This window comes from Dendrobates tinctorius, unplaced genomic scaffold, assembly GCF_039654945.1.
Source record: "Dendrobates tinctorius isolate UK_male_01 unplaced genomic scaffold, ASM3965494v1 ptg000293l, whole genome shotgun sequence".
In the NCBI taxonomy this organism is placed as follows: domain Eukaryota; kingdom Metazoa; phylum Chordata; class Amphibia; order Anura; family Dendrobatidae; genus Dendrobates; species Dendrobates tinctorius.
The window spans coordinates 6,835,653-6,863,267 of record NW_027361960.1 but is presented as its reverse complement, the minus strand read 5'-3'; the positions used below and the strand labels follow the sequence as shown (position 1 = coordinate 6,863,267).

Sequence of the window (27,615 nt, the reverse complement as noted above, 5' to 3'; positions counted from 1 at the left end):
CTATATTTTTGTGCAATTGAGGCGTTCCCTTGTTATGGGTATGATCTCTGCTTTCCATTTTTACCTAGAGCCAATTTTGTACTTAATGACCAAGACAATTTTTACAATTCTGACCACTGTCACTTTATGAGGTTATAGCTCTGGAACGCTTTATTGGATCCCACTGATTCTGAGAATGTTTTTTCATTACATATTGTTCTTCATGTTAGTGGTTAAATTTCTTCGATATGACTTAAGTTTATTTTTGAAACAAAAAAGGAAATTTGGCAAAAAAATTGAAAATTTTGCAGTTCTCAAACTCACATCGCACAAAATACTTAATAACATTTCTGACATGTCTACTTTACATCAGCACAATTTTGGAAACATATTTATTTTTGTTAGGACGTTATAAGAGTTAAAACTTGACCAGCGATTTCTCATTTTTCCAACAAAATTTACAAAACCATTTTTTTAGGGGCCACCTCACATTTGAAGTGAGTTTGAGGGGGGCAATATAACAGAAAATACCCAAAAATGACACCGTTCTAAAAACTGCACCCCTGAACGTGCGCAAAACCACATTCAAGAAGACTATTAACCCTTCAGGTGCTTCACGAGAACTAAAGCAATATGGAAAGAAAAAAAATGAACATTTTACTTTTTTCACAAAAAAATTACTTTAGAGCCAAATTTTTTTTATTTTCACAAGGGTAACAAGAAAAATGGACCACAAAATTTGATGTGCAATTTCTCCTGAATACACTGACACCCGATATGTGGGGTAAAGCCACTGTTTGGGCGCATGGCAGGGCTCAGAAGAGTGGGAGAACCATTTGACTTTTTGAACCCCAAATTGGCTGGAATCAATGGCGGACGCCATGTCGCATTTGGAGAACCCCTAAACAGTGGAAACCCCCCAATTCTAACTCCAACCCTAGCACAGCCCTACCCCTGATCCTAATTGCAACCTTATCCACAACCCTAACCCCAACTCCACCCTAACCCCAAAAAGCCAACTATAACCCCAACCGTAACATCCACACCACAAATGTAAACTTAACACCACAACAGTTACCTCAACAATAACCCCAACACAAGCCTCACCGTAGCCCAACCCTAACTGTAGCCAAGACCCCAGAGATTTTCTGACACTGGGGGGTTCTATAACCTTATTTCTATCGGCACTGAGGAATAAGTACCCTTAATTGCCACCGTTAAAAGGCATATCGGTGGTCGTTAAGGGGATAAATCAGTGTTGGGGTTTTAAATTTTAATCAGAGGTCCATGAGAGTTTGGTCACTGTGTCAGTTTTTACCATCAATATTTCATCAGTCTTTCTTGCATCGGAAAAAAAAATTACGGCTTCTCAACATTTAAAAAAAGCTAAAGGTGACCTAATTAACCCCTTCATCACCTTGAGCTTTTCATTTCGTGCTCCCCTTCTTCCCAGAGCCATTACTTTTTTAGTTTTCCATCAATATGGCCATATTGTGGGCTTGTTTTTTTGCGGACAAGTTGTACTTTTAAATGACACCATTGGTTTTACCATCTAGTGTACTGGAAAACGGGAAAAAAATTCAAAGTGAAATTGCAAAAAAAGTGCAACTCCACAATCGTTTTTTGTTTTTACCATGTTCACTAAGTGCCAAAACTGACTTGCCATTATGATTCTCCAGGTCATTACGAGTTCATAGATATCAAACATGTATAGGTCCTTTTTTCTTTAAGTGGTGAAAAAAAATCAAAATTTTGTAAAAAAAAAAAGTCACCATATTCCGAGATCCGTAGAGTCTCCATTTTTCATGACCTGGAGTTGGATGAGGGCTTACTTTTTACGTACCAAGCTGACGATTTTATTTACCGTATATACTCGAATATAAGCCGAGATTTTCAGCCCGCTTTTTTGGGCTGAAAGTCCCCCTCTCGGCTTATATTCGAGTCATATACACCGGGGGGTCGGAGGGGGAGAGGGGGCGGGGGTGTCAGGTCATACTTACCCGTCCTGACGCTGTCTCTTGAGCCCCCAGCTTCTCCGCGCTCTCTCTTCCCGCCTTCAGCAGTCACGTGGTACAGCTCATTAAAACTCATGAATATGCGCATATTCATGAGTTTTAATGAGCGGTATCACATGACCGCTGAACGCAGGAAGAGAAAGCGCGGAGAAGCTGGGGGCTCAAGCGACAGCGTCAGGACGGGTAAGTATAGCGATACTCACCTGTCCTGCGTCCATGGCTGCTTGCTGCTGTCTGTCATCGGTCAGTGACTTCAGACAGCGGTGTCGTGATTAGTGCGCGCCGCGCCCCCTGCAGTCTGAACGTCACTGACCGATGATGTGGCAGATAGCGGTGAGCAGCCATGGACGCAGGACAGGTGAGTATCTGACACCCAGCGACGGAGAGGTGAGTATGTCATTTTTTAATTTTTACATGCAGCAGCACATGGGGGAATAATCTAAGGAGCTTCTTATGGGGGCAGTACATGGGGGAACAATCTATGGAGCTCCTTATGGGGGCAGCATATGGGGGAACAATATGGAGCTTCTTATGGGGGCAGTATATGGGGGAACAATATGGAGCTTCTTATGGGGCAGCATATGGGGGAATAATCTATGGAGCTTCTTATGGGGGCAGTATATGGGGGAATAATCTATGGAGCTTCTTATGGGGGAACAATCTATGGAGCTTCTTATGGGGGCAGAATATGGGGGAACAATCTATGGAGCTTCTTCTGGGAACACCATATGGGGGAATAATCTATGGAGCATTTCCCACCCTAGGTTTATACTCGAGTCAATAAGTTTTCCCAGTTTTTTTGTGGCAAAATTAGGGGGGTCGGCTTATACTCGGGTCGGCTTATACTCGAGTATATACGGTATATCATTTTGGTGTAGATATAATCTTTTGATCGCCCATTATTGCATTTTCATGCAATGTTGCAGTGACCAAAAAATATAATTCTGGAGTTTTGATTTTTTTTTCCTCGTTACGCTGTTTAATGATGGGATTTATTATTTTTATATATTGATAGAATGGGCGATTCTGAACGTGGAGATAAAGGTTTTTTTTATTATTTTCAAAAAATCATTTTTTTTTTTTACTTTGCACTTGTTTCAATAGTCTCCATGGAAGACTAGAAGTTGCAATCTTCTGATCGCTTGCGCTACAGACAGCAGAAATGCTCACTTGCTAGGAACGCTTGCCATGAGGCGGCGCTCATAGCTATCCGACAATAACAACCACATGGGGGGGTGATGCGCTTCCAGCGTAATCATGTTAAATGCCGCTTTCAGAGATTGACAGCGGCATTTAATATGTTAACAGCCGCAGGTGAATCACAATTCCACCAGTGGCTGTGAGGGACACATGTCAGCTGATGAAATAAGCTGACCCGTGCCGGAAAAGTTGCAGGCTCTTCTCTGGAGCCTGTAGCTAGCAGGGAGATGCGACCTTAGGCGTTCTTATACGTCCAAGGTTGTAAAGGGTTTAAACATCTACCACCTTAAACAGAGTAATACAGCTATCCTTAGTACTGACATATATCCACGACTATAAATGGTACTGAACAAATTATATCTTTCAAAATTTCCTTTATCAAGTCACATATACAAACAGATACATTTTATAGATATAAATCTTGTATATGCAAGGACTATCATCATATTTACCATGGTGAAGAAAGTCCATAGTTATCCAGTATAGACAATACTGAAAACTCACTCTAGCAAGGAAACTCTAAACAGGGAGGAAATGGTTGAGGAGGTAAAAGTGGCTGGGACCCTAGGAGGTAGCGACCATGCTATTTTAGAATTTTGGATAACTAGAGGCGGAAGACCTGTGAAGACTCAGACATCAAGGTTAGATTTCAGAAAGGCAGATTTTAAGGGATTCAGAAAGAGAATTGGAGGGATCCAATGGCTGGATATCCTTAAAGACAAAAATGTCCAGGAAGGATGGGAAATCTTGAAAAATGAAATTCTCAAAGCACAGTTGTTAACAATTCCGAAAAGAGGGAAGAATAGGAAGCAGTTAAGGAAACCAGGATGGATGAACACAGAACTTAAGCACATGCTAAAAAGGAAGAAAAAAATGTTTATAAAATGGAAAGAGGGAGGCATATCTAAAGAAGAATATAATGCTGTCTGCAGAACCTGCAGGGCACAAATCAGATTATCTAAAGCTGAAAATGAATTGAGGCTTGCAAGAGATGTCAAAAGCAATAATAAAGGATTTTGGGGATATGTCAAAAGTAAAAGAAAAGTCAAAGATGCTATAGGATTTTTACAGGATGAAAATGATGAAATGGTAAGACAGGATGTTGAGAAGGCTGAACTTTTAAATTCCTATTTTGCATCTGTTTTCTCTCAGAAAGGAAATGTAACATCAACTGTTATTCACTGTCCTATTAAGGGAATAGAAGAATCCAGGATATCTATAAACAGAAAGATAGTGAGGAAACACTTAGCTAGCCTAAATGAATTCAAGTCTCCAGGTCCAGATGAATTACACCCCAGAGTACTGAAGGAGATAGCAGAAGAAATTTTTGAACCCCTCTCTATAATCTTTGAAAATTCTTGGAGAACAGGAGAAGTGCCAGAAGACTGGAGAAGAGCAAATGTTGTTCCTATCTTCAAAAAGGGGAAGAAGGTGGACCCAGGTAACTATAGGCCGGTGAGTCTGACTTCTATACCAGGAAAGATCTTTGAACAAATTATTAAACAACATGTATGTCAATACCTGGATAAGAATGAAGTGATTAAACAGAGTCAGCATGGGTTTGTAACTAATAAGTCATGTCAGACTAACTTAATTTCCTTCTATGACGGTATCACTGATTGGGTGGATCAAGGAAATGCTGTAGATATAGTATATCTTGACTTCAGCAAAGCATTTGACAAAGTCTCTCATACAATCCTTATTGAAAAAATGATTAAGTATGGAATGGACAAGGCAACTGTTAGGTGGATTCATAACTGGCTTAGTGATCGGACCCAAAGAGTGGTCGTAAATGGCTGCACATCCAGTTGGAAGAATGTCTCAAGTGGGGTACCACAGGGCTCTGTCCTGGGCCCTGTATTGTTCAACATCTTTATCAACGATTTAGATGAAGGAATTGAGGGTAAACTGATTAAATTTGCTGATGACACAAAGCTAGGAGGGATAGCTAATACTAGAGAAGAGAGAGAGAGGATTCAAAAAGATTTAAATAAACTGGAGAAGTGGGCAGCAACTAACAGAATGGTTTTTAACAGGGAGAAATGCAAAGTACTACATCTGGGCAATAAAAATGGAAAAAACATATATAGAATGGGAGGAATAGGGCTAAGTGACAGCACATGTGAAAAAGACTTGGGTATACTAATAGATCACAGACTGAATATGAGTCAACAGTGTGATGCAGCAGCAAAAAAGGCAAATGCAATTCTAGGATGTATTAACAGAAGCATACAGTCTAGATCACGTGAAGTCATTATTTCCCTCTACTCCTCTTTGGTCAGACCTCATCTGGAATATTGTGTCAAGTTTTGGGCACATTTTAAAAAAGACATCAACAAACTGGAGCAAGTTCAGAAAAGAGCGACCAGAATGGTGACCGGTCTGCAAACCCTGTCTTATGAGGAAAGGTTGCAGGATTTGGGAATGTTTAGTTTGCAAAAGAGAAGACTGAGAGGAGACTTAATAGCTGTCTACAAATATCTAAAGGGCTGTCACATTGTAGAAGGATCAACTTTATTCTCATTTGCACAAGGAAAGACTAGAAGCAATGGGATGAAACTGAATGGGAGGAGACACAGATTAGATATTAGAAAAAACTTTTTGACAGTTAGAGTGATCAATGAGTGGAACAGGCTGCCACGAGAAGTGGTGAGTTCTCCTTCAATGGAAGTCTTCAAACAGAGGCTGGACAGACATCTGACTGGGATGATTTAGCGAATCCTGCTTTGAGCAGGGGGTTGGACCAGATGGCCCAGGAGGTCCCTTCCAACTCTACGATTCTATGATTCTATGATTCTATGATTCTAAGTTAAAACAGAAATGCTGCATGATGAATGGGACATCTATACCTGTACCAACATTTCAGGGATCCTCCATTGTTTTCTTAAAGGTACTCTGTCAACACAGAATGACTGTTGAAACCAAGTACAGGCACTCGGTGCATCACAGCAGTGCCAATCATTTTACCCTTTTACCCCCAAGGGTGGTTTGCATGTTAAGGACAAGTCCAATTTTTACAATTCTGACCACTGTCCCTTTATGAGGTAATAAATCTGGAACGCTTCCATGGATCCAGGTGATTCTGACATTGTTTTCTAGTGACATGTTGTACTTCATGATAGTGGTAAAATTTCTTTGATATTACTTGCGATTATTTGTGAAAAAAAATGGAAATTTGGCAAAAATGTTGAAAATTTGGCAATTTTCCAACTATGAATTTTCATGTCCTTAAATCACAGAGATATGTCACATAAAATACTTAATAAGTAACATTTCCCACATGTTTACTTTACATCCGCACAATTTTAAAACCAAAATTTTTTTTGTTAGGAAGTTATAAGGGTTAAAAGTTGACCAGCGATTTCTCATTTTTACAACACCATTTTTTTTTTAGGGGCCACATCACATTTGAAATCACTTTGAGGGGTCTATATGATAGAAAATACCCAAAAGTGACACCATTCTAAAAACTGCCTCCCCTGAAGGTGATCAAAACCACATTCAAGAAGTTTATTAACCCTTCAGGTGCTTCACGGGAATTTTTGGAATGTTTAAAAAAAAAAATGAACATTTAACTTTTTTTCACCAAAAATTTACTTCAGATCCAGTTTTTTTAATTCTACCAAGGGTAACAGGAGAAATTGGACCACAAAAGTTATTGTGCAATTTCTCCTGGGTATGCTGATACCCCTTATATGCAGGTAAACCACTGTTTGGGCGCATGGCAGAGCTCGGAAAGGAAGGAGCACCATTTTACATTTTCAACGCAAAATTGGCTGGAATTAAGATCAGAAGCCATGTCGCGTTTGGAGAGCCCCTGATGTGCCTAAACAGTAGAGACCCCCCCACAAGTGATACCATTTTGGAAACTATACCCCCCAATGAACTTATCTAGATGGGTGATGAGCACTTTGAACCCCCAAGTGCTTCACACTAGTTTATAACGTAGAGCCGTAAAAATAAAAAAATTATTTTTCCAAAAAAATGATCTTTTCGCCCAATTTTTTATTTGCCCAAGGGTAACAGGAGAAATTGGACCCCAAAAGTTGTTGTGTAATTTGCCCTGAGTATGCCAATACCCCATATGTGGGTGTAAACCACTGTTTGGGCGCATGGCAGAGCTCAGAAGGGAAGGAGTGCCAGATTTTACCGTTATGGTTTGCAAGTGCCATGACCCACTGGGAAAGCCCATGAGGTGCCAAAACAGCAGAACCCCCCCATAAGTGACCTACAAACTACACCTCTCAATTAATTTATCTAGGGGTGCAGTGATCATATTGACACATTTTATACCATTGGGAAGTGAGGACAAAGAAACCACATTTTACCAACAAAATTTTGTTTTAGTCAAAGATTTTAAATTTTAACACAAGAAGTGGGTAAAAAGGCAACAAAACTTCACTGTTATTTTGAGCCCAAAAATAGCCAAAGGTGGTCAAGATAACTTCAAATCTGTCCACTATCACATTCATCAAGGCCATAACAAATTTCATCCTACAGAAGTCAGCTATTCTATTTAATAAACTTTGGTAAGAGGGAGGAGTGGTCTGCTTCCATTAAAGATCAATCAAACACCTAGCTTCAGTTCGCAAATGCAATAATAATCTAGCAGTGCTCTTCCCCCATCCCTCTATGAGAAACATTTAGTAGGTAGATAGCAGGATCCAAGCCCAACCTCCACATAGGGAGCCTTACATATTATGACTTTTACCTCTTCCCAGAATCTAGTTAACCCCTGGCAGGACCAGCAGATTCGATATTGGGAACCTACAGATAAACTACAATGCCTGTATAAATTTGGAAGTTGTTGATTCATTCTGTGGAGGAGCTCCAAAACATGATACCAAAACATCAATATTTTATACTACTTCTCCTTATAGAGGGTGCAGATAGAAAATTTGGCCGCTTACCAGGCCCAATCTTACAATTCTGACCAGTGTCACTTTATGTAGTAATAACTCTGGAACGCTTCAATGGATCCCACTGATTCTGAGAATATTTTTTCATGACATATTGTACTTCATGATAGTGGTAAAAATTGTCTGATATGAATTGCGTTTGTCATAAATACAGGAAATTTGGCGAAAATGTTCAAACATCTAATTTTTATGCCCATAAATCATAGAGTTAGGTCACACAAAATAGTTAATACATTACATTTCCCACATGTCTACTATATATCAGCACAATTGTTGAAACATTTTTTTTGTTAGGAAGTTAGAAGGGTTAAAAGTTGATCAGCGATTTCTCAATTTTACAACACCATTTTTTTAGGGACCACATCACATTTCAAGTGACTTGTGACTTTGAGGGGCCTGTATGACAGAAAAGCTATCCGATACAGTTCAACCAGAATCAGCGTAGGGTTTAGTACAATAATTAACGAATTGCCGAATGGCACGGCAAATAAACCCTAACTAAGGATTCTGAGATTAATAAAATATAACTTTTACTGATTAAATTATAATGATAATAAGAAAAATGTGCTCATTAAAATTAGAGCCCACAGTAGTTATTGGTGTCCTAGCTTAATAGATTGATCATACAGTCATCATGAGGAGGTAGTACGTCTAGACTGTATGATCAATATATTAAGCTAGGACACCAATAACTATTGTGTGCTTTAATTTTAATGAGCACATTTTTCTTATTATCATTATAATTTAATAATTACAAGTTACATTTTATTAATCTCAGAATCTTTAGTTAGGGTTTATTTGCCATGCCATTCGGCAACTTGTTTATTATATAACAGAAAATACCCCAAAGTGAAACCATTCTAAAAACTGCACCCCTTAAAATCCACAAAATCACATTCAAGAAGTATATTAACCCTTCCGGTGCTTTACAAGAACTAATGCAATGTGGATGAAAAAAGGAACATTTAACTTTTTTCACCAAAAATTTATTTGAGCTCCAAGTTTGTTATTTTCACATGGGTAACAGTAGAAAATGGACCCTAAAATTTGTTGTGCAATTTCTCCTGAGTACGCCAATACCCATATGTGGGGGATATCCACTGCTTGGAACCATGGCAGGTCTCCATTTTACTTTTTGAACACAAAAATGGCTGGAATTGAGATTGGACGTCATGTCGCATTTGGAGAGCCCCTGATGTGCATAAACAGTGAAAAAAAACACAAGTGACCCCATTATGGAAGCCACACCCCTCAAGGATTTTATCCAGGGGTATAGTGAGCATTTTAAACCCACAAGTATTACACAAAATTTGAAGTTATATTAGCCCATTTTCATAGTGGATAATAGGAGAAAACGGATCCCATGATTTGTTGTGCAATTTGTCCCAAATGCAACTAAACCCCATATGTGGTCAAAAACTTCTGCTTGGGCACATGGCACGGTTAGGAAAGGAAAAAGCGTCATTTGCCTGGGATAGATTTTGAAAGTCATGTTGCATTTGAAGAGCTCAACATGTGAAAATAGCAGAAACCCCCCCATAAGTGACCCCATTTTGGAAACTAGACCCCTTAAGGAATTCATATAGAGGTCTAGTGAGTATTTTCAACCCATAGGTGCCTCACAGAATTTTTAGTGGTAAAAAATTTAATTTTTGCATTTGCTGCAAAATTGTCAGGTACACAAGGGATAATAGGTGAAACTAGAACCCACAATTTATAGCGCAATTTCTCCCAAAAGTGGTGCTGCACCACATGTCAGAAATTACTGTTTAGCAACACATCAGGGCTGAGAAAGAAGGAGCGCTATTTGAAACACAGATTTTGCTAGAATAGTTTGCGGGTGACATTTGCGGAGCCCTAAAGGCACCAGAACAGCAGAAAAACCCCTAAAGTGATCTCATTGTAGAAACTGCATTTCTCAATTAATTCATCTACAGTTGCAATGACTATTTTGTAACATCTATGCCAAGCTTTTTTTTCTGGAGCATTGCAAATCTGCCAATCTACTGTCCATACATTGTGTCCCCATACAGTGTAGAGCCCCTATATATTGTAGCATCCCATACATTGTGCCCAGCTTGTGCTTCTGGTGATACGCACCCGTAAATGAAATGCCTTCTCTCTATTACAATAAAGCCAGGCATGTGGTCGCTTACTATAGTTTAGGCACAGTGGGGCTCAGAAGGCGGGGGCATTTGTATTTTAGAGCGCAGAATTCACTGGATTTTATTTGGGAGGCGGGAGCCATGTAGCAGTTACAGAGTCTTTGTTCTAGCAGTAACGTGGGAACCCCCAATAGTTCCAGTGAGAGATGACAGAACTGAGTGGGAGGGGCTGGTTTTGTGGTGGATAAATTAGGGTTTTTATTGGTAACATTTTGGGGTATATAATATTTTTCGATCAATTCCACAATAAGGCTGGATCACATTCTTGTGTTCTACACTGAGCAATTATGTGGGGGCTTCCATGTAAACCCCACAAAAATGAAATGTGGTTCAGACAGAACACCCAAAGGGAGCACCCACCATGAGGCAAATGGAGACACTCCGAACTCTGTTTGAAGTTCAATCTGTTGATCTCCATGGTCTTAGGTGTGCACAGATCTGTGGTCGCCCATACTTTTGCGCTAAAAAAATGCCTAAAATAATGGAACACAGCCAGAACAAAGACCAGTCCAAAGTGACTCCAAAATCAGACAAGGTGATTTTATGGATTTGTTTTCTCACTTTGACTCTCATAGTTGTGGTCTACCTATGATGTCAATTACAGGCCTTTCTCATCTTTTTAAGTGGGAGAACTTGCACAATTGGTGGCTGACTAAATACTTTTTTACCCACTGTACTGTATATCATGTCAGAACAGAGAGAAATCATTGTAACAGTGGGCACAATGTTTTTTTTGTGAACAGGGATTGGAAAATCCTTCCCTGATCATTTTCTTCAGGGTCTTCAGCTACCCTCAGTAGTTGAAACCCCGGAGATTTTCCAACTCGGAGAGGGTGCTACAGCCTTTTTCCTGATTGCTGTTTTAAAAAGGCAATGAGAGAATAAGGCCCATTAATGGCAGCAGGTTTAATGCGTATCAGCAGTCGTTAAGGGGTTAATGGTTGTTGAGATGCTGTTTTCCTGAAACTCTGAGCCCTTTTTTTTGCACACAGACCTTTTATCATTGTGGCCAAAGAGTTCTATTTTATCTTCATCGGTCCACATGACTTTCTTCCAAAATGCAGCAGGCTTGTTTAGATGTTATTTTGCATACGTCTAATGCTGAATTTTATGGTGAGGATGCAGAATAGGTTGTCTGCTCATGAGTCTTCCATGAAGGCCACATTTGTGCAGGTGTCTCTGAACAGCAGAATGACGTATGACAACTCCAGAATCTGCTAAACCTTTCTGAAGGACTATTGCAGTCAAACGGTGGTTCTGATTTGCCTCTCTAGCAATTCTATGAGCAGCTCTCGCTGAAGACCTTATTTTAAGCTCCACTGTTCCTGTTAATTGAAATTTCAAAGTCAGGAAAGGGTAACTTGAAAATGCTTTGTTATCTTCTTATAGCCTTCTCTTGCTTTGTAGGCCTCCACCAGTTTCATTTTCAGCTGTTTTTTTGGCACCAGGTTAGACGAGGCAGGGTTTTTATAAAGCTGGGAAATTTGCATCACCTGGCCTTTCCTAAACGATGTTGGTGAACAAGTCATAACCCTAACAGGCTAATTAAGGTCTGAAACCTTGGTCAAAGTTATCTGAGCAAACAAATCTCCAAGGGTGCCCAAACATTTGCACAGGCCCATTTTCCTTTTTGTCATTTTTAAAATGAAAAAGAAATGTAATTTTTTTTATTTGCTTAAAATACAAAGGAAATGTGTCCTCAAACGTTAGATTTTTCAGATATCATTTAACTTTCAACTTAGTTGTTAACAGTAATTTTGACCAGGGGTGCCCAAACTTTTAAATGCTACTGTATAGAAGTAAAACGGTGTTTACTCTTTAAGGGTTAAATGCAGTAAAATGTAATTCTATTATTTCACATGTCACAGTTTGTTAAAGGAACTCCATAAGGCACAATAAATTCACATTCTAGTATCACAAAACTACAGTAATGGATATTTACATCAGTAATATAAAGTGTTTTAACCAAACTTAGAAGTTCTTCTTCAGCAAACAGGAATCCATTCCTTAGAGGATAACTTTTACACTGGGTAAAAAACCCTTGAAATATTAAAACACAACACATTACTAACCTTGGACCAAGAAATCAGTGCTTGTGAAAAGAAAGTGAAATCCTCTTAGCAAAGATTTTGTGGCTCCCTAAAAAGAGAAGAAACATTAAAAATATTTTGAAGTGTACACATGGTTACCAACTTAGGCTAAACTTTTATTGTTTGCATCAACTTTTCAACTCATCAGCAAAGTGACAATATTTAAAAGCATAAATAACAGCTTGCGACAAAAATCAGGCCCAGATTGGGCATCTGCCCAACCGGCCAATTCCCACTGGGCTGCAACACTACAGTACAGAGTGGGCGGCCGGACTGGGTTTTGGGACTGCTGTCCCTTTATTATTAATAGACAGAGAGCATGTGGGCGCCTGCCTGCACACACTCAATATTTAGTACACTGCAGTGGTGTAACAGTGCACCACTGTCAGCATCAGGCCTCAGGAGAACTTTCTTTGTACGTGACGTCTGCTCTCCCGCTCTGCAGGTGCCGGGCGGGCTCCATCCTTCTGTGCACTTGGATTAATGAGTTACTAACATTAAAAGTCACAGTCAGTACCTACTACATGATGTATAAACACCACCTTCAGTGTATCCTATATTGTGTGTATACAAGGGATTCCGCGTCCTCTATGTGATGCATATACACCGGCCCCAGGATCTAGTATGTGATTTACATATTCCAGCGTATGCTATCTGGTATATATACACCAGCCTCAGGATATTCTATGGGATGTATACAGAATAATTATGTATGTAGTGTAGACCCATGTATAAAATATAAAGTAATGCATACATACACAGGCCCATCTATGAACTATATAGTATATACACAGCTCCATATTATATGCTGTAACACAGAATATAGTGTGAAGTTTTGTATATACTAAATAGTATATGGCGTGGACGCCCCAAAACTTATGATAACCACAGGCATAGCTCCACACCAAATAATATTTATACAGAGCTCCACTGTACATACTACAATATAGTCCACATACTGGTATTTTCCTATCCTGTATACAGTGTGTAATTGTATTATTCTTTATATATATGCTGCACAGTACCACTTCTGTCTGGTATACTGGGTGTAATTCTCAGTACCTGTAATATTCTCTATACATACATTGCACAGTACTACTTCTCCTGTCCTGTATACTGGGTGCAATTCTCAGAATCTGTATTACTCTGTATATATACACTGCACAGTACCACTTCTTCTGCCCTGAATATATATACTGCACAGTGCGACAACTCCTGTCCTGTATATACAGCTTCAGCAAAAATCAAGAGACCACTGCAAAATTTTCAGTTTGCCTGATTTTTCTCTTTATAGGTATACTAGCTTGGCCCGTGCAAAATTATCGCACATTGGTAGTCAGGGGCGCAGGCAATTTTAGAAAAAGCAAGCTGGTCAAATGTAAATGTATTTCATGAGCTGATGATCACAGACCGGTATTTATATATGTAGATTGGTAATACAATAAATTGTTTTGAGAAGCAGAGGCCAAAAAATGTTTTCCGGTTGAGGTGCCACCTGCAGGTCATTGTGTCTTTCTGCAGGTTTATGAAAATTAATGTTTAAACTGTATTTAGTGATAAAATCGTGAATGTGTGGTTTGCTTGGCTGTTTTCTTGCTGAAGGGAGCAAGTTTACCTTTCAAACGGTGTATCATGTGTGTGTGTGTAGGGCGAAGTAATCAGCGAAAAAGCAGTGTATGTTTACAAATGTGTTAGTAGTGTGCTTTGGGGTACTGTGGTGCCATCTGCAGGTCATTTTTCCTTACTGCAGGTTTATGAAAATTAATGTTTAAACGGTATTTTGTGATCAAATCGTGGATGTGTGGTTTGTTTGGCTATTTTCTGGCTGAAGGGGGCAAGTTTACCTTTCAAATGGTGTATCATTTGTGTGTGTGGGTGCAGTAAGAACGGGGATACAAAGGAATCACCGGAAAACAGTGTTTAGAAATAATAGAATAGATTTTTGAGTCAAATGTAAATTGCTCTTTTATTCTATAAACTACTGACAACATGTCTTCGAATTTCCAAGCACTAAATTTTGTATTTATTTTCAGAAAACGAGAAATGGTCAAAATAACAAAAAAATGCAGTGCTTGCAGACCTCAAATAATGCTAAGAAAACAAGTTCATAATAATTTAGAAACAACAATAATAACAGAGTTCAGAAATCAATATTTTGAGGAATAACCATAATTTTGAATCACACCTTTCATGCGTCTTGGCATGCTTTCAACCAGTCTTTCACATTGCTTTTGGGTGACCTTATGCTACTCCTGGTACAAAAATTTAAGCAGTTCTTCTCTGTTTGATGGCCTATGACAATCCATCTTCCTCTTGATTACATTTCATGGGGTTCAGGTCTGGAGATAGGGCTGGTCATAACAGGGATTTGATGTGGTGGTCCTTCATCCACACATTTATTGACCTAGTTGTGTGGCATGGAGCATGCTCCATTGTCCTGATGGAAAAACCAGACCTCAGAGTTGGGAAACAATGCCTGAGCAGAAGGAATCAACTGTTTTTTCAGGATAGCCTTGTACAGTGCCTTGAGAAAGTATTCGGCTCCCTGGAATTTTTCAACCTTTTCCCACACATCATGCTTCAAACATAAAGATACCAAATGTAAATTTTTGGTGAAGAATCAACAAGTGAGACACAATTGTGAAGTTGAACAAAATTTATTGGTTATTTTAAATTTTTTTGGAAATTGAAAAACTGAAAAGTGGGGCGTGCAATATTATTCGGCCCCTTTACTTTCAGTGCAGCAAACTCACTCTAGAAGTTCATTGTGGATTTCTGAATGATCAAATGTTGTCCTAAATGACTAATGATGATAAATATAATCCACCTGTGTGTAATCAAGTCTCCGCATAAATGCACATGCTCTGTGATGGTCTCAGGGTTCTGCTTGATGCACAGAGAGCATCATGGAGACGAAGGAACACAACAGGCAGGTGCATGATACTGTTGGGGAGAAGTTTAAAGCCGGATTTGGATACAAAATGATTTCCAAAACTTTAAACATCCCAAGGAGCACTGTGCAAGCGATCATATTGAAATGGAAGAAGTATCATACCACTGCAAATCTACCAAGACCCAGCTGTACCTCTAAACTTTCATCTCAAACAAGGAGAAGACTGATCAGAGATGCAGCCAAGAGGCCCATGATCACTCTGGATGAACTCCAGAGATCTACAGCTGAGGTGGGACAGTCTGTCCATAGGACAACAATCAGTCGTACACTGCACAAATCTGGCCTTTATGGGAGAGTGGCAAGAAGAAAGCCATTTCTCAAAGATATCCATAAAAAGTGTTGTTTAAAGTTTGCAACAAGCCACCTGGTAGACACACCAAACATGTGGAAGAAGGTGCTCTGTTCAGATGAAAACAAAATCGAACTTTTTGGCAACAATGCCAAACAATATGTTTGGTGTAAAGGCAACACAGCTCATCACCCTGAACACACCATCCCCACTGTCAAACATGGTGGTGGCAGCATCGTGATTTGGGCCTGCTTTTCTTCAGCAGGGACTGGGAAGATAGATAAAATTGATGGGAAGATAGGAGGAGCCAAATACAGGACCATTCCTGAAGAAAACCTGATGGAGTCTTCAAAAGACCCGAGACTGGGATGGAGATTTGTCTTCCAACAAGACAATGATCCCAAACATAAAGCAAAATCTACAATGGAATGGTTCACAAATAAACGTATCCAGGTGTTAGAATGGCCAAGTCAAAGTCCAGACCTGAATCCAATCGAGAATCTGTGGAAAGAGCTGAAAACTGCTGTTCACAAACGATCTCCATCAAACCTCACTGAGCGCGAGCTGTTTGCCAAGAAAGAATGGGTAATAATTTCAGTCTCTCGATGTACAACACTGATAGAGACATACCCCAAGCGACTTGCAGCTGTCATCGCTAGTGTTGAGCATTCCGATACCGCAAGTATCGGACGATATTCACTGTATTGGAATTCCGATAGAGTTCCGATACTTTTAGCATATCGAATACCGGAATCGGAAGTTCCCATAATGCTATGAGCCAGTTTGATTTGATTCAGCCAATGACAATCCTCAGAAGTATGGGCACATCATGTTAGGCATATAGGCATGTTAACTAATGGCATGGCTGTGATTGGCTGTTGAAATGATGTCATGATGCACTATAAAAGCCGCCGCCGCTGCCATTTCGGGTTCACTCTGCTGTGAATTCAGTTATGGACAGGCTGCTGTTCAAGACTGTGAGGGACAGTTAGAGATAGCGATTTTCACAATAATAGCGTGCTTTACCCAGGCTACATAATCCACCACTGTAGCTTTCTTTTGCCTTGCAGCAGTGTTCACAGCTGTCTGCAAGGTCTGTGTGAGTGCAGCTCACGCTGAGTAGTGTGTCCTGCAGCCACGTCTGGTTGTAGGCCGCTCAGCGTGTGTCACTGCCTCATACATATTTTACTTTTTTTGCTGCTCATTTTTCATTCTCCTATTAGTGTGCATCCATCCGTATCCATATACGTTGGTTGCAAACACTACAGGAGAAGACAGCGGAGCCTCTCTGCAGCCTTTCAGTGCTAGTGCCCAGTTTGCTGCACTGTTCACGGCTGTCTGAGAGGTCTCTGTGTGTGAGTGCAGCTCACGCTGAGTAGTGTGTCCTGCAGCTACGTCTGGTTGTAGGCTGCTCAGCGTGCGTCACTGCCTCACACATATTTTTCTTTTATTGTAGCTCATTTTTCATTCTCCTATTAGTGTGCATCCATCCGTATCCATCTACATTGGTTGGTTGCAAACACTATATAGGAGTAGATAGAGGAGCCTTTTTTCTGGCTTGTGCCCTTCAACTGCAGCCAGATTAGTATTACCCTATTTTTTGGAGCCTCATCTTTTGCATTGTAGGTTACCTTCCTGCATTGTAATAGCTCCAAAAAGTTTGTGATACTATCGCTTTCAAATCTTTGGTCACATCCTTTTAGTTTTTTTGAAAAAACAAAAAAACAAAATAAAGTTCACCAAACACTCCATTTGACAGTTGTGTAGGCCACATTAGCTCATATTAAAGTGTAGTCCACACACACACTTTAGTGTTTCTTATACCTGTTAGCAGCTGTTCAGGAATAAGCACACTAAGCCCCCCTTTGTACTTTTCTGCCTATCTTTATCAGTCTACCAAGATGAAGAAGGCAGGGAGTAAGGCACGTGGGCGTGGAGTTTCAGCAGGGGGAGAGGACGTGGGGATTCTGCAAGGAGAGGACGTGGGGATTCTGCAGGGAGAGGATGTGGGGATTCTGTGCCTGCTGCGGGTACCAGTGAGTCAGCATCCCCCAGTTTTATCAGGCAACAGTCCTTTATGCGCAGCTTTGTAGGTCCTCGCCGTACCCCACTGCTGCGGGAGGAACAAATTGAAGCTGTTGTCGGATAGATGGCAGCTAACGCATCGACTTCAATGACTTCCACGTCCTCTCAGGGCCAGAGCACTGAAGAGCAACCATCGGTCTCTTCACCACCTGCCAAAGTACCCAGGCAGTCAGAGAGCCCTGGACAGGAGCCATCACAGTCTCTACTTCTGTTCTCTGAATCTGTTGGCTTGGAAAGAGGGGGCCAGCCAAGCAGCATTCAAGAATGTGAAGAATAGGGAGTATGCAGTGATGCACAACTTCTTTGTCCCTCTGAATCTGAAGAGGCGGGTGGGCCAGTGCCTATGGTCAGCACACCTCAGTACGCATCAGATGACGACGAGACTCAGGTGCCATTTTCTGGTGTGTACGGTGCTGGCGAGACTACACAGGAGAAGCAGGTGTTTGAAGAGGGGAGTGTAGATGATGCGGTCCTTGACCCATCATGGCGTGAGGAACAGGAAGGTGGTGGGAGCAGCTCTGAGGAAGAGATTCCCCGAACGGCCAAAACAGGAGGGAGAGGGAGGGGGCAGACTTGGCTGCCTGTAGCCTCCACTTCGGCACCCGTTAGGAGTATTCCTCTTCCAAAAGCCAAAACGGGTTCTCCCAAGACTTGCAGTGCGTGGTCCTTTTTTGACACAGTTGCAGATGACAATTGTTTGTCAAATGCAAGCTGTGTCATCAGAAAGTCAAGAGGGAAAAATGTCAGCAACCTCAATACCACAAATATGTGGAAACATGTGCGGACAAAGCATGAGCTGGAGTTACACAGACACACTGAAGACGTAGGCCAACGTACAGCACCACCTACCACCTCTTCAGCTCGTGTTGGGGCCTCTTCCTCCAGCTCACACACAGCTGGTTCGGCTTCCTCACAGGATCGCCAAGGAAGAACCACTGGCACTGTTGTCTGGAGACCCAGTGACATTCCACCCACAGCACCACGTTCCCAGTCATCCTCACACTCCCAGGCCACTCTACAGCCATCGGTAGCACAGACATGGGATAAAAGGCGGCCATATTCGGCAAACCATCCCCGAGCACAGGCTCTGAATGCTGGCATTGCCAAACTACTGGCCCTTGAAATGCTCTCATTCAGGCTGGTGGAGACTGACACCTTCCGGGACTTCATGGCATTGGCAGTCCTACAATACACCATGCCCAGCCGCTTTTATTTCAGCAGGCAAGCCGTCCCTGCCCTGCAAAAGCATGTGAAGGGAAAAATAAAACATGCGCTACTAAACGCCGTCAGTAGCAAGGTCCACCTGACCACCGATGCGTGGACCAGTAACCATGGACAGGGACGATACCTTTCCCTCACTGCCCATTGAGTCAATGTTGTGGAGCCGGGTACAGATCTGGAGAGTGGCGCTGTATGTGTTCTACCAACTCCACGGATTGCAGGAATCCAGTCTGTACACATTGACTCCGCCTTCTACTCAAGTTCCTCAGAATCAGCGCTGCAGGAGCCTGTTACGACCGATATGAGCACAGCCGTGGCCAGACGTCAACAGGCCGTACTGAAATTAATTTCTTTGGGGAATCGAAGCCACACAGCGCAGGAGCTCTGGAATGCCATCAAGCAGGAGAGCAACGTGTGGTTTCTGCCAGCGAATCTCCAGCCAGGCTTGGTAGTGTGTGACAATGGCCGAAATCTGGTGGCAGCTCTGGGCCTAGGCAACCTCACTCACATCCCATGTCTGGCACATGTGCTGAACTTGGTCGTGCAGAGCTTTCTGAGGGACTACGTGGATCTTGATGCACTGCTGCACAAGGTCCGCATAGAGTGCGCTCACTTGCGGCGTTCCAGCACGGCAAGATCGCGCCTTGCAGCTCTGCAGCGCCGATTATACCTTCCGGAACATCGCATCATATGTGACCTACCCACCTGGTGGAATTCAACGTTACATATGTTGGAGCGGTTGTGTGAGCAGCAGGCAGCAGTAATGGAGTACCAGCTGCATCAGGCGCAAACAAGTCGCACTGAGCGCCGGTCACACTTTAGCACCACTGAGTGGGCCTCTATGAAGGACATCTCCCTCATTTTGCGTGCCTTCGATGATTCCACGCGGATGGCGAGTGCAGATGATGCACTAGTCAGCATGACTGTCCCCCTTATCTGCCTGCTTCAAAAAAACACTGCAAGCCCTAAGGGAGGAGGTTTTAGAAGAGGTGGAGGATGAGGAGTCACAAATGCCATCTGCTTCTGGACAGTCTGCACTACGTGGTTCCTCACAAAGGCCTAGGCAGGGGACACTTTGTGAGGATGATGAGGAGGAGTCAATGGAGGAGGAAGACATCTCTCCAGAGGAGGGAGGTACACAATGCTCTAGTCAGTATGTACAGCGAGGGTGGGGTGATGCAGAGCAGGCAGAGATGACGCCTCAAGCAGGGGACAGCGTTACTTTGGCAGTTGGGAGTCTGCAGCACATGGTTGAATTCATGCTGCAGTGCCTGAGAAACGACCGCCGCATCGCCCACATTCTCAACATGGCTGATTATTGGGTGTACACCCTCTTAGATCCTCGCTACCGGGACAACTTACAAAGCCTCATACCACCGTTGAACCGGGAGCGTAAAATGCGGGAGTACCAAGACACACTGGTGCAGTCCATCATGTTCTCCATTCCACCCGAGAGCAGTGCTGCTAGAGCTTTACAAAGCAGCTCTGTGCGTCGAGGCAGTGGAGGAAGCTCTGCACAAAGAGGGAGCAGAGGCAGCGCCTCAGCACAAGGCAAGACCAGTATGGCCCAAATGTGGCAAAGTTTTGTGTGTCCGCCACAAATGTCTACACCATCACAGACGGCTCCAGTCAGCAGGAGGCAACGTTTCCGTCAGATGGTGACAGACTACATGTCTTGCCCTGTCAGTGCACTCCCAGACGGCTTTTCCCCCTTCAAGTTTTGTGTCTCTAAGCTGGATACATAGCCAGAGCTTAGGCAGTATGCATTGGAGGTGCTGGCTTGCCCTGCTGCCAGTGTATTATCGGAACGCGTCTTTAGTGCCGCAGGTGGTGTACTAACAGACCGTTGCACGCGACTATCCTCCGATAACGTTGACCGGCTAACTTTTCTGAAAATGAACAAGGCCTGGATCTCGCCAGAACTTGCCAGTCCTCTTCCAGAATAAATAATTGGTTGGCAACAGTATCCAGGTCTCCTGTTGTGTTCATGTTTCTACCACCTGAACTGTAATCCCTGGGCTTCAACACAGCCAGTTGTTGCTCAGAAGTGCCATCTGCACAGAGAAAAACACTAGCTTCTGTGTTAGTGGGGTTCAGTAATGCCAGCTGCTCCCCTCCTGTGTGGACGGCAAAGTCTCCTGCTCCCTCCAATTTCAAACTACTACTGATTTTTAACTGTGCTCCACTTAGGCCTCTGGCTCCACTGTCTCTAGTATTTCCCCTGGCCTCCAACCCCGCCAGTTTCTGCTCTGAAGTGGCGTCTGCACAATCCACACTTGTTCCTGTGTTACTGGGGCTCAGTCACGTCAGTTTATCCCCTGATGTGTGTCCGGCAAGGTCTCCTGCTCTGTCCACATTCCCATTACTAGTAGTGGGAATGTGGACAGAGCAGGAGACCTTGCCGGACACACATCAGGGGATCAACTGACGTGACTGAGCCCCAGTAACACAGGAACAAGTGTGGATTGTGCAGACGCCACTTCAGAGCAGCAACTGGCGGGGTTGGAGGCCAGGGGAAATACTAGAGACAGTGGAGCCAGAGGCCTAAGTGGAGCACGGTTACAATCAGTTGTAGTCTACAACCTATATAAAACTTGCTGCAAGTAGGCCTCAGCCTGCTGCATGATTGATCCTGGGCTTCAACACAGCCAGTTGTCGCTCGGAAGTGCCGTCCGCACAGAGAAAAACACTAGCTCCTGTGTTAGTGGGGTTCAGTAATGCCAGCTGCTCCCCTGCTGTGTGGACAGCAATATCTGGGAATGTGGACAGAGCAGGAGACATTGCCGGACACACATCAGGGGATCAGCTGATGTGACTGAGCCCCAGTAACACAGGAACAAGTGTGGATTGTGCAGACGCCACTTCTGAGCAGCAACTGGCGGGGTTGGAGGCCAGGGGAAATACTGAGACAGAGTGGAGCCAGAGGCCTAGTTGGAGCACGTTTAAAATCAGTACTAGTCTACAACAGATATTAAACTTGATGAAATTAGGCCTCAGCCTACACCCTGATTGACCCTGGGCTCCAACATCTCCAGTTGCTGCTCAACAGTGTCTTTGGCACAGGTACTCCCTCCTGCCCATCCTGGTTCCAGCACGCCTGCTGTTTCCGGGGAGTGTCAACATCACTTTGCCACCAATACGTTGTCCTGTCGTGTTGCGGTCGGGTTAGCCGAGTCTATGGTGCCTGCAGTTTAGGTGCTTCCTTCTCGGTATCCGAGTTCCAGCAACGTCTGCTGGTCCTTGGAAGTACTTTGTAGCACAGGTACCTCCTGCTCGGAAACCGTGTTCCAGCACCGTCAGCTGGTCCACGGTTGTGCCATTGGCTCTTATTCCTTCAGCTGGCACTCTGGGTTCCAGCACCGTCAGTTGGTTCTCGGTAGTTCCATTGACTCTTGTAGCTTCTGCTACCCATCCGGGCTCCAGCACAGTCAGCTGGTCCTCGGCAGTGTCTTTGGCACGGGTACTCCCTCCTGCCCAGCCTGGTTCCAGCACGCCTGCTGTTTCCGGGTAGTGTCAACGTCACTTTGCCACGAACTCGTTGTCAAGTCACGCTGCGGTGGGGTTAGCCGAGTCAATGATGCCTGCAGTTTAGGTGCTTCCTATGTGGGCAGCGGGTTCTGGTAATAAAGGCTGGTTCCGTAGTGCCAATAGGACAAGCAACCCCTGTAGGACTGTGGGTTTCGGTAACTGCGGCCTGCTCGCGGCCTTGCAACTTTGTCTTTTTCATGGGTACCTTCTGCTACCCATACGGGTTCCAGTACCATCACCTGGTTCTCGGCAGTGCCTTTTGCCGAGGTGCCTCCTTCTCGGTATCCGAGTTCCAGCAACGTCTGCTGGTCCTTGGTAGTGCTTTCTAGCACAGGTACCTCCTGCTTAGTAACCGTGTTCCAGCACCGTCAGCTGGTCCATGGTTGTGCCATTGGCTCTTGTTCCTTCTGCTGCCCCTCCGGGTTCCAGCACCGTCAGCTGGTGCTCGCTAGTTCCATTTGCTCTGGCAGCTTCTGCTACCCATCCGGGTTCTAGCACCGTCAGCTGGTTCTCGGCAGTGCCTTTGGCCTAGGTGCCTCCTTCTCGGTATCCGAGTTCCAGCAATGCCTGCTGGTCCTTGGTAGTGCTTTGTAGCACAGGTAACCTTCTGCTTAGTAACCGTGTTCCAGCACCGTCAGCTGGTCCACGGTTGTGCCATTGGCTCTTGTTCCTTCTGCTGCACCTCCAGGTTCCAGCACCGTCAGCTGGTCCTCGCTAGTTCCATTTGCTCTTGCAGCTTATGCTACCCATCCGGGTTCCAGCACCGTCAGCTGGTTCTCGGCAGTGCCTTTGGCCTAGGTGCCTCCTTCTCGGTATCCGAGTTCCAGCAACGTCTGCTGGTCCTTGGTAGTGCTTTCTAGCACAGGTACCTCCTGCTTAGTAACCGTGTTCCAGCACCATCAGCTGGTCTGCGGTTGTGCCATTGGCTCTTGTTCCTTATGCTGCCCCTCCGGGTTCCAGCACCGTCAGCTGGTCCTCGCTAGTTCCATTTGCTCTTGTTCCTTCTGCTAACCATCCGGGTTCCAGTACCGTCAGCTGGTTCTCAGCAGTTCCTGAGCCTTCTTGTACCTTCTGCTACTTTTCCAAGTTCGAGCTTGTGGAAATGGTTTTTGGTTCTCACTCTGGAACTCCCTGACGACGACCCTGAAGACCACACCGAAGCAGACCAAAAAGATGACCCTGAAGAAGATGACCAAGAGGACAAAGAACATGAAGACACCCACCAAGATGCAGAACAACAAGAGACAGAAGACCAAGAAGCAGAAAAACCAAAAGCAGAAGAACATTAAGCAAAAGACTAAAAATCAGAGCAAATGATATTATCTAAATTATAAGCAGAAGACGACTAAGCAGTGTATGGGGGTGAGTCCGTTCCTCCTCGTGGTGCCCCTGGAAAATGCCTGCTACTGCAGGCCAAACTGAACGCGGACAAATCCTGTTGTAAATCTTTTGTGACAGGCAGAACGGAAGGTGTAATCTTCAAACTTTTATAGATAACAACTACAGGAATGCCTGTCACAAATAAGAATATGATGAAGAAGAAGAAGAATAGGAAGAAGATGAAGAAGTAGAATATGAAGAAGAATAATAGTTGAATAAGAAGAATATGAAGAATGTAAAAAAAAAGAATAATAGGAAGAAGGTGAAGAAGAAGAAGATGAATAAGGTGAAGAAGTTGAAAAAGATGCTGCTGCTGAGGATGATGAAGGAGAAAGTGTGGGAGAAGTAAAAAAGAAGGTGAAGAGCATGGAAGTAGTGAAACATACATATCTGACAAAATATAAAAGAGGTTAACATAGTCAATATCTTTGTAACTCCAAACGTCTTTAAAATAAAAAAAAATTTTTTCCTGCTATTCCATTTGATTGGGCTAAATCTCTATGGCTTTAATGTCTCCTACATCTCCCACAATACATTCTACATTATTATTAGTTGCTTTTCTTCGTGTAGAATGAACCTACAAGGAAAGAAAGGTTTTTTTTTTTTAATTCCAATATTTCTGTCCCATTGACTTGAATGGGACTTCCGGGATCGGAATCGGCGATACCCGATACTGTTTGGATATCGGCCGATCCAATCCGATCCAATATTTTTCAATATCGGACGGTATCGCTCCACACTAGTCATCACCGCAAAAGGTGGCACAACAAAGTATTAAGTTAAAGGGGCCGAATAATATTGCACACCCCACTTTTCAGTTTTTGAATTTCCACAAAAATTTAAAATAACCAATAAATTTCGTTCAACTTCACAATTGTGTCCCACTTGTTGTTGATTCTTCAACAAAAAATTACATTTGGTATCAGGGTTTTTGCTCACTTTGTCTTTTGCAGGTTTTATGTTTTATGGCCAATGTCAACATGCATATATGCTGTATGTGTATCAACGCAAACCAAGCTCAATTTTTGTGCTTTTTATTTGGCATCTTTATGTTTGAAGCTTGATATGTGGGAAAAGGTTGAAAAGCTCCAGGGGGCCGAATACTTTCACAAGGCACTGTATGTGGCTTCATTCATACATCCTTCGCAAAGATTAACCTGCCCAATTCCAGCCTTGCTGAAGCATCACCAGATCATCACCAATCCTCCACCAAATTTCAGTGGGTGCAAGACACTGTGGCTTGTATGCCTCTCTAGTTCTCTGTCTAGCCATTAGACGATCAGGTGTTGGGCAAAGCTGAAAATTAGACTCATCAGTAGTGTTGAGCGATACCTTCCGATATCTGGAAATATCGGATCGGATTGGATCGGACCAATACCCCAAAAATATCGGGTATCGCCGATTCCCATACCGGAATCCCATGCAAGTGAATGGTACTCAAATATCGGAATGAAAATAAACCCTTTCTATCCTTGCACATCCAGTTCGGGAGGGGGGAAGAGTGTGGGAGGTGCGTGGGCGGAGACTGTGCGTGTGTGTGCAGGCGGGGTCTGTACGGGCCTCTCAGGGGTCTGAGCGGGCTGCCGGGAGTCTGTGCGGGCCTGCCGGGGGTCTGTGCGGGCTGCCGGGGGTCTGTGCGGGCCTGCCGGGGGTCTGTGCGGGCCTGCCGGGGGTCTGTGCGGGCCTGCCGGGGGTCTGTGCGGGCCTGTCGGGGGTCTGTGCGGGCCTGTCGGGGGTCTGTGCGGGCCTGTCGGGGGTCTGTGCGGGCCTGCCGGGGGTCTGTGCGGGCCTGCCGGGGGTCTGTGCGGGCCTGCCGGGGGTCTGTGCGGGCCTGCCGGGGGTCTGTGCGGGCCTGCCTAAGGGTTGTGTGTGTGTGTGTGCAGGCATTGTCCGATGGGACTACAAGTCCCATCGGGCTATGCCTGCTACAATGACAGTGATTGACACATTAGCCAATGATGGGACAGTAGTAGTTCCATCATCCGGCTAATGTGTTGAATGTAAAAAAAAAAACCTCAAAAAACATACATACTACATACATACAACATTCATACAACATACATACATACTACATTCATACAACATACATACATACTACATAATACACACATACTACATATATACTACATAATACATACTACATACATACAACATACTACATACATACAACATACATACTACATACAATACTTACATATAGACATACAGTACATATAACAAAGAGTACATACTCACCAACACTGGTCACTTTGATCCCCGAAGCCAGTGTCATCTGTAAAAAATAATATAACAAACAACCAATATACTCCCTGATCCGCAGAAATACACGAGTGTCCCACAACGATCTCCCGTGGAGAACAGCAGCATCAGCTGATGCGACCGCTCTCTAGGGGCTCCAGGAATACAATGACAGGAGGTAGGTATCCTTCCGCACTGTATTCCTCCGCCACTGTAAAAAAATAGTCCCTAGTCTCACTTTTGGCAATGCTGTGTGAGAAAGTTCCCAAGCAGCTTTTGCCATAAAGTGAGACCAGTGAACTATAGTAACCTCTCAGTGATGCACTGCAGGAGATCGTCGTGGGACACTCGTGGATTTCTGCGGATCAGGGAGTATATTGGTTGCTTGTTATTTTAATATTTTTTACAGATGACACTGGCTTTGGGGACCAAAGTGACAAGTGATGGTGAGTATGTACTTTATGTTATATGTACTGTATGTCTATATGTATGTATTGTATGAATGTATTGTATGTAGTATGTATGTAGTATGTATGTAGTATGTTGTATGTATGTAGTATGTATGTATGTTGTATGAATGTAGTATGTATGTATTATGTAGTATGTATGTATGTTGTATGAATACAGTATATATGTAGTATGTATGTATTATGTAGTATGTATGTTGTATGAATGTTGTATATATGTAGTATGTATGTAGTATGTATGTTGTATGAATGTAGTATATATGTAGAATGTATGTATTATGTAGTATGTATGCATTTTGTATGAATGTTGTATATATGTAGTATGTATGTAGTATGTATGGGTTTTTTTTACATTCAACACATTAGCCGGATGATGGGACTACTACTGTCCCATCATTGGCTAATGTGTCACTGTCATTGTAGCAGGCATCGCCCGATGGGACTTGTAGTCCTATCGGACGATGCCTGCACACACACACAACCCCCAGCAGGCCCGCACAGACCCCCGGCAGGCCCGCACAGAGCCCCGGCAGGCCCGCACAGAGCCCCCGGCAGGCCCGCACAGAGCCCCCGGCAGCCCGCACAGACCTCCGGCAGGCCCGCACAGACCCCCGGCAGCCCGCACAGACCCCGGCAGGCCCGCACAGACCGCGCATCATGATGACATCATTTCAGCAGCCAATCACAGCCATGCCATTAGTTAACATGGCTAATATGCCTAACAGGATGTGCCCACACTTCTTAGGATCCTCAACTGGCTCATTGCATTATGGGAACTTCCGATTCCGGTATTCGATATTATAAAAATATCGGAACTCAGTATCGGAACTCCGATACAGCGAATATCGGCCGATACCCGATATTTGCAGTATTGGAATGCTCAACACTACTCATCAGAGAAGATTACCTTACTCCAGTCCTCCATGGTCCAATCCTTATGGTCTATGGCAAACTTCAGCCTGGCTCTCCTTTGCTTCTCATTGATTAAAGGCGTTTTCTAGCTTTACATGACTTGAGCCCTGACTCTAAGAGCCTGTTACTAACTGTTCATGCCATGCACTTCACCCCAGTTGCCATCTGCCATTC

General features: G+C 43.5%; 1 protein-coding gene across 3 annotated transcripts in view; it reads right to left on the bottom strand.

Annotated features, from left to right (window-relative positions):
• The window catches only part of LYST (lysosomal trafficking regulator), a 722,897-nt gene that overhangs the window by 486,066 nt on the left and 209,216 nt on the right, over positions 1-27,615 (bottom strand). For all 3 annotated transcript variants that reach the window (XM_073560091.1, XM_073560092.1, XM_073560093.1), the window contains exon 9: positions 12,351-12,417. In XM_073560091.1, coding sequence (XP_073416192.1) covers positions 12,351-12,417 — 67 coding nt within the window. The remainder of the gene's footprint in view (positions 1-12,350; positions 12,418-27,615) is intronic.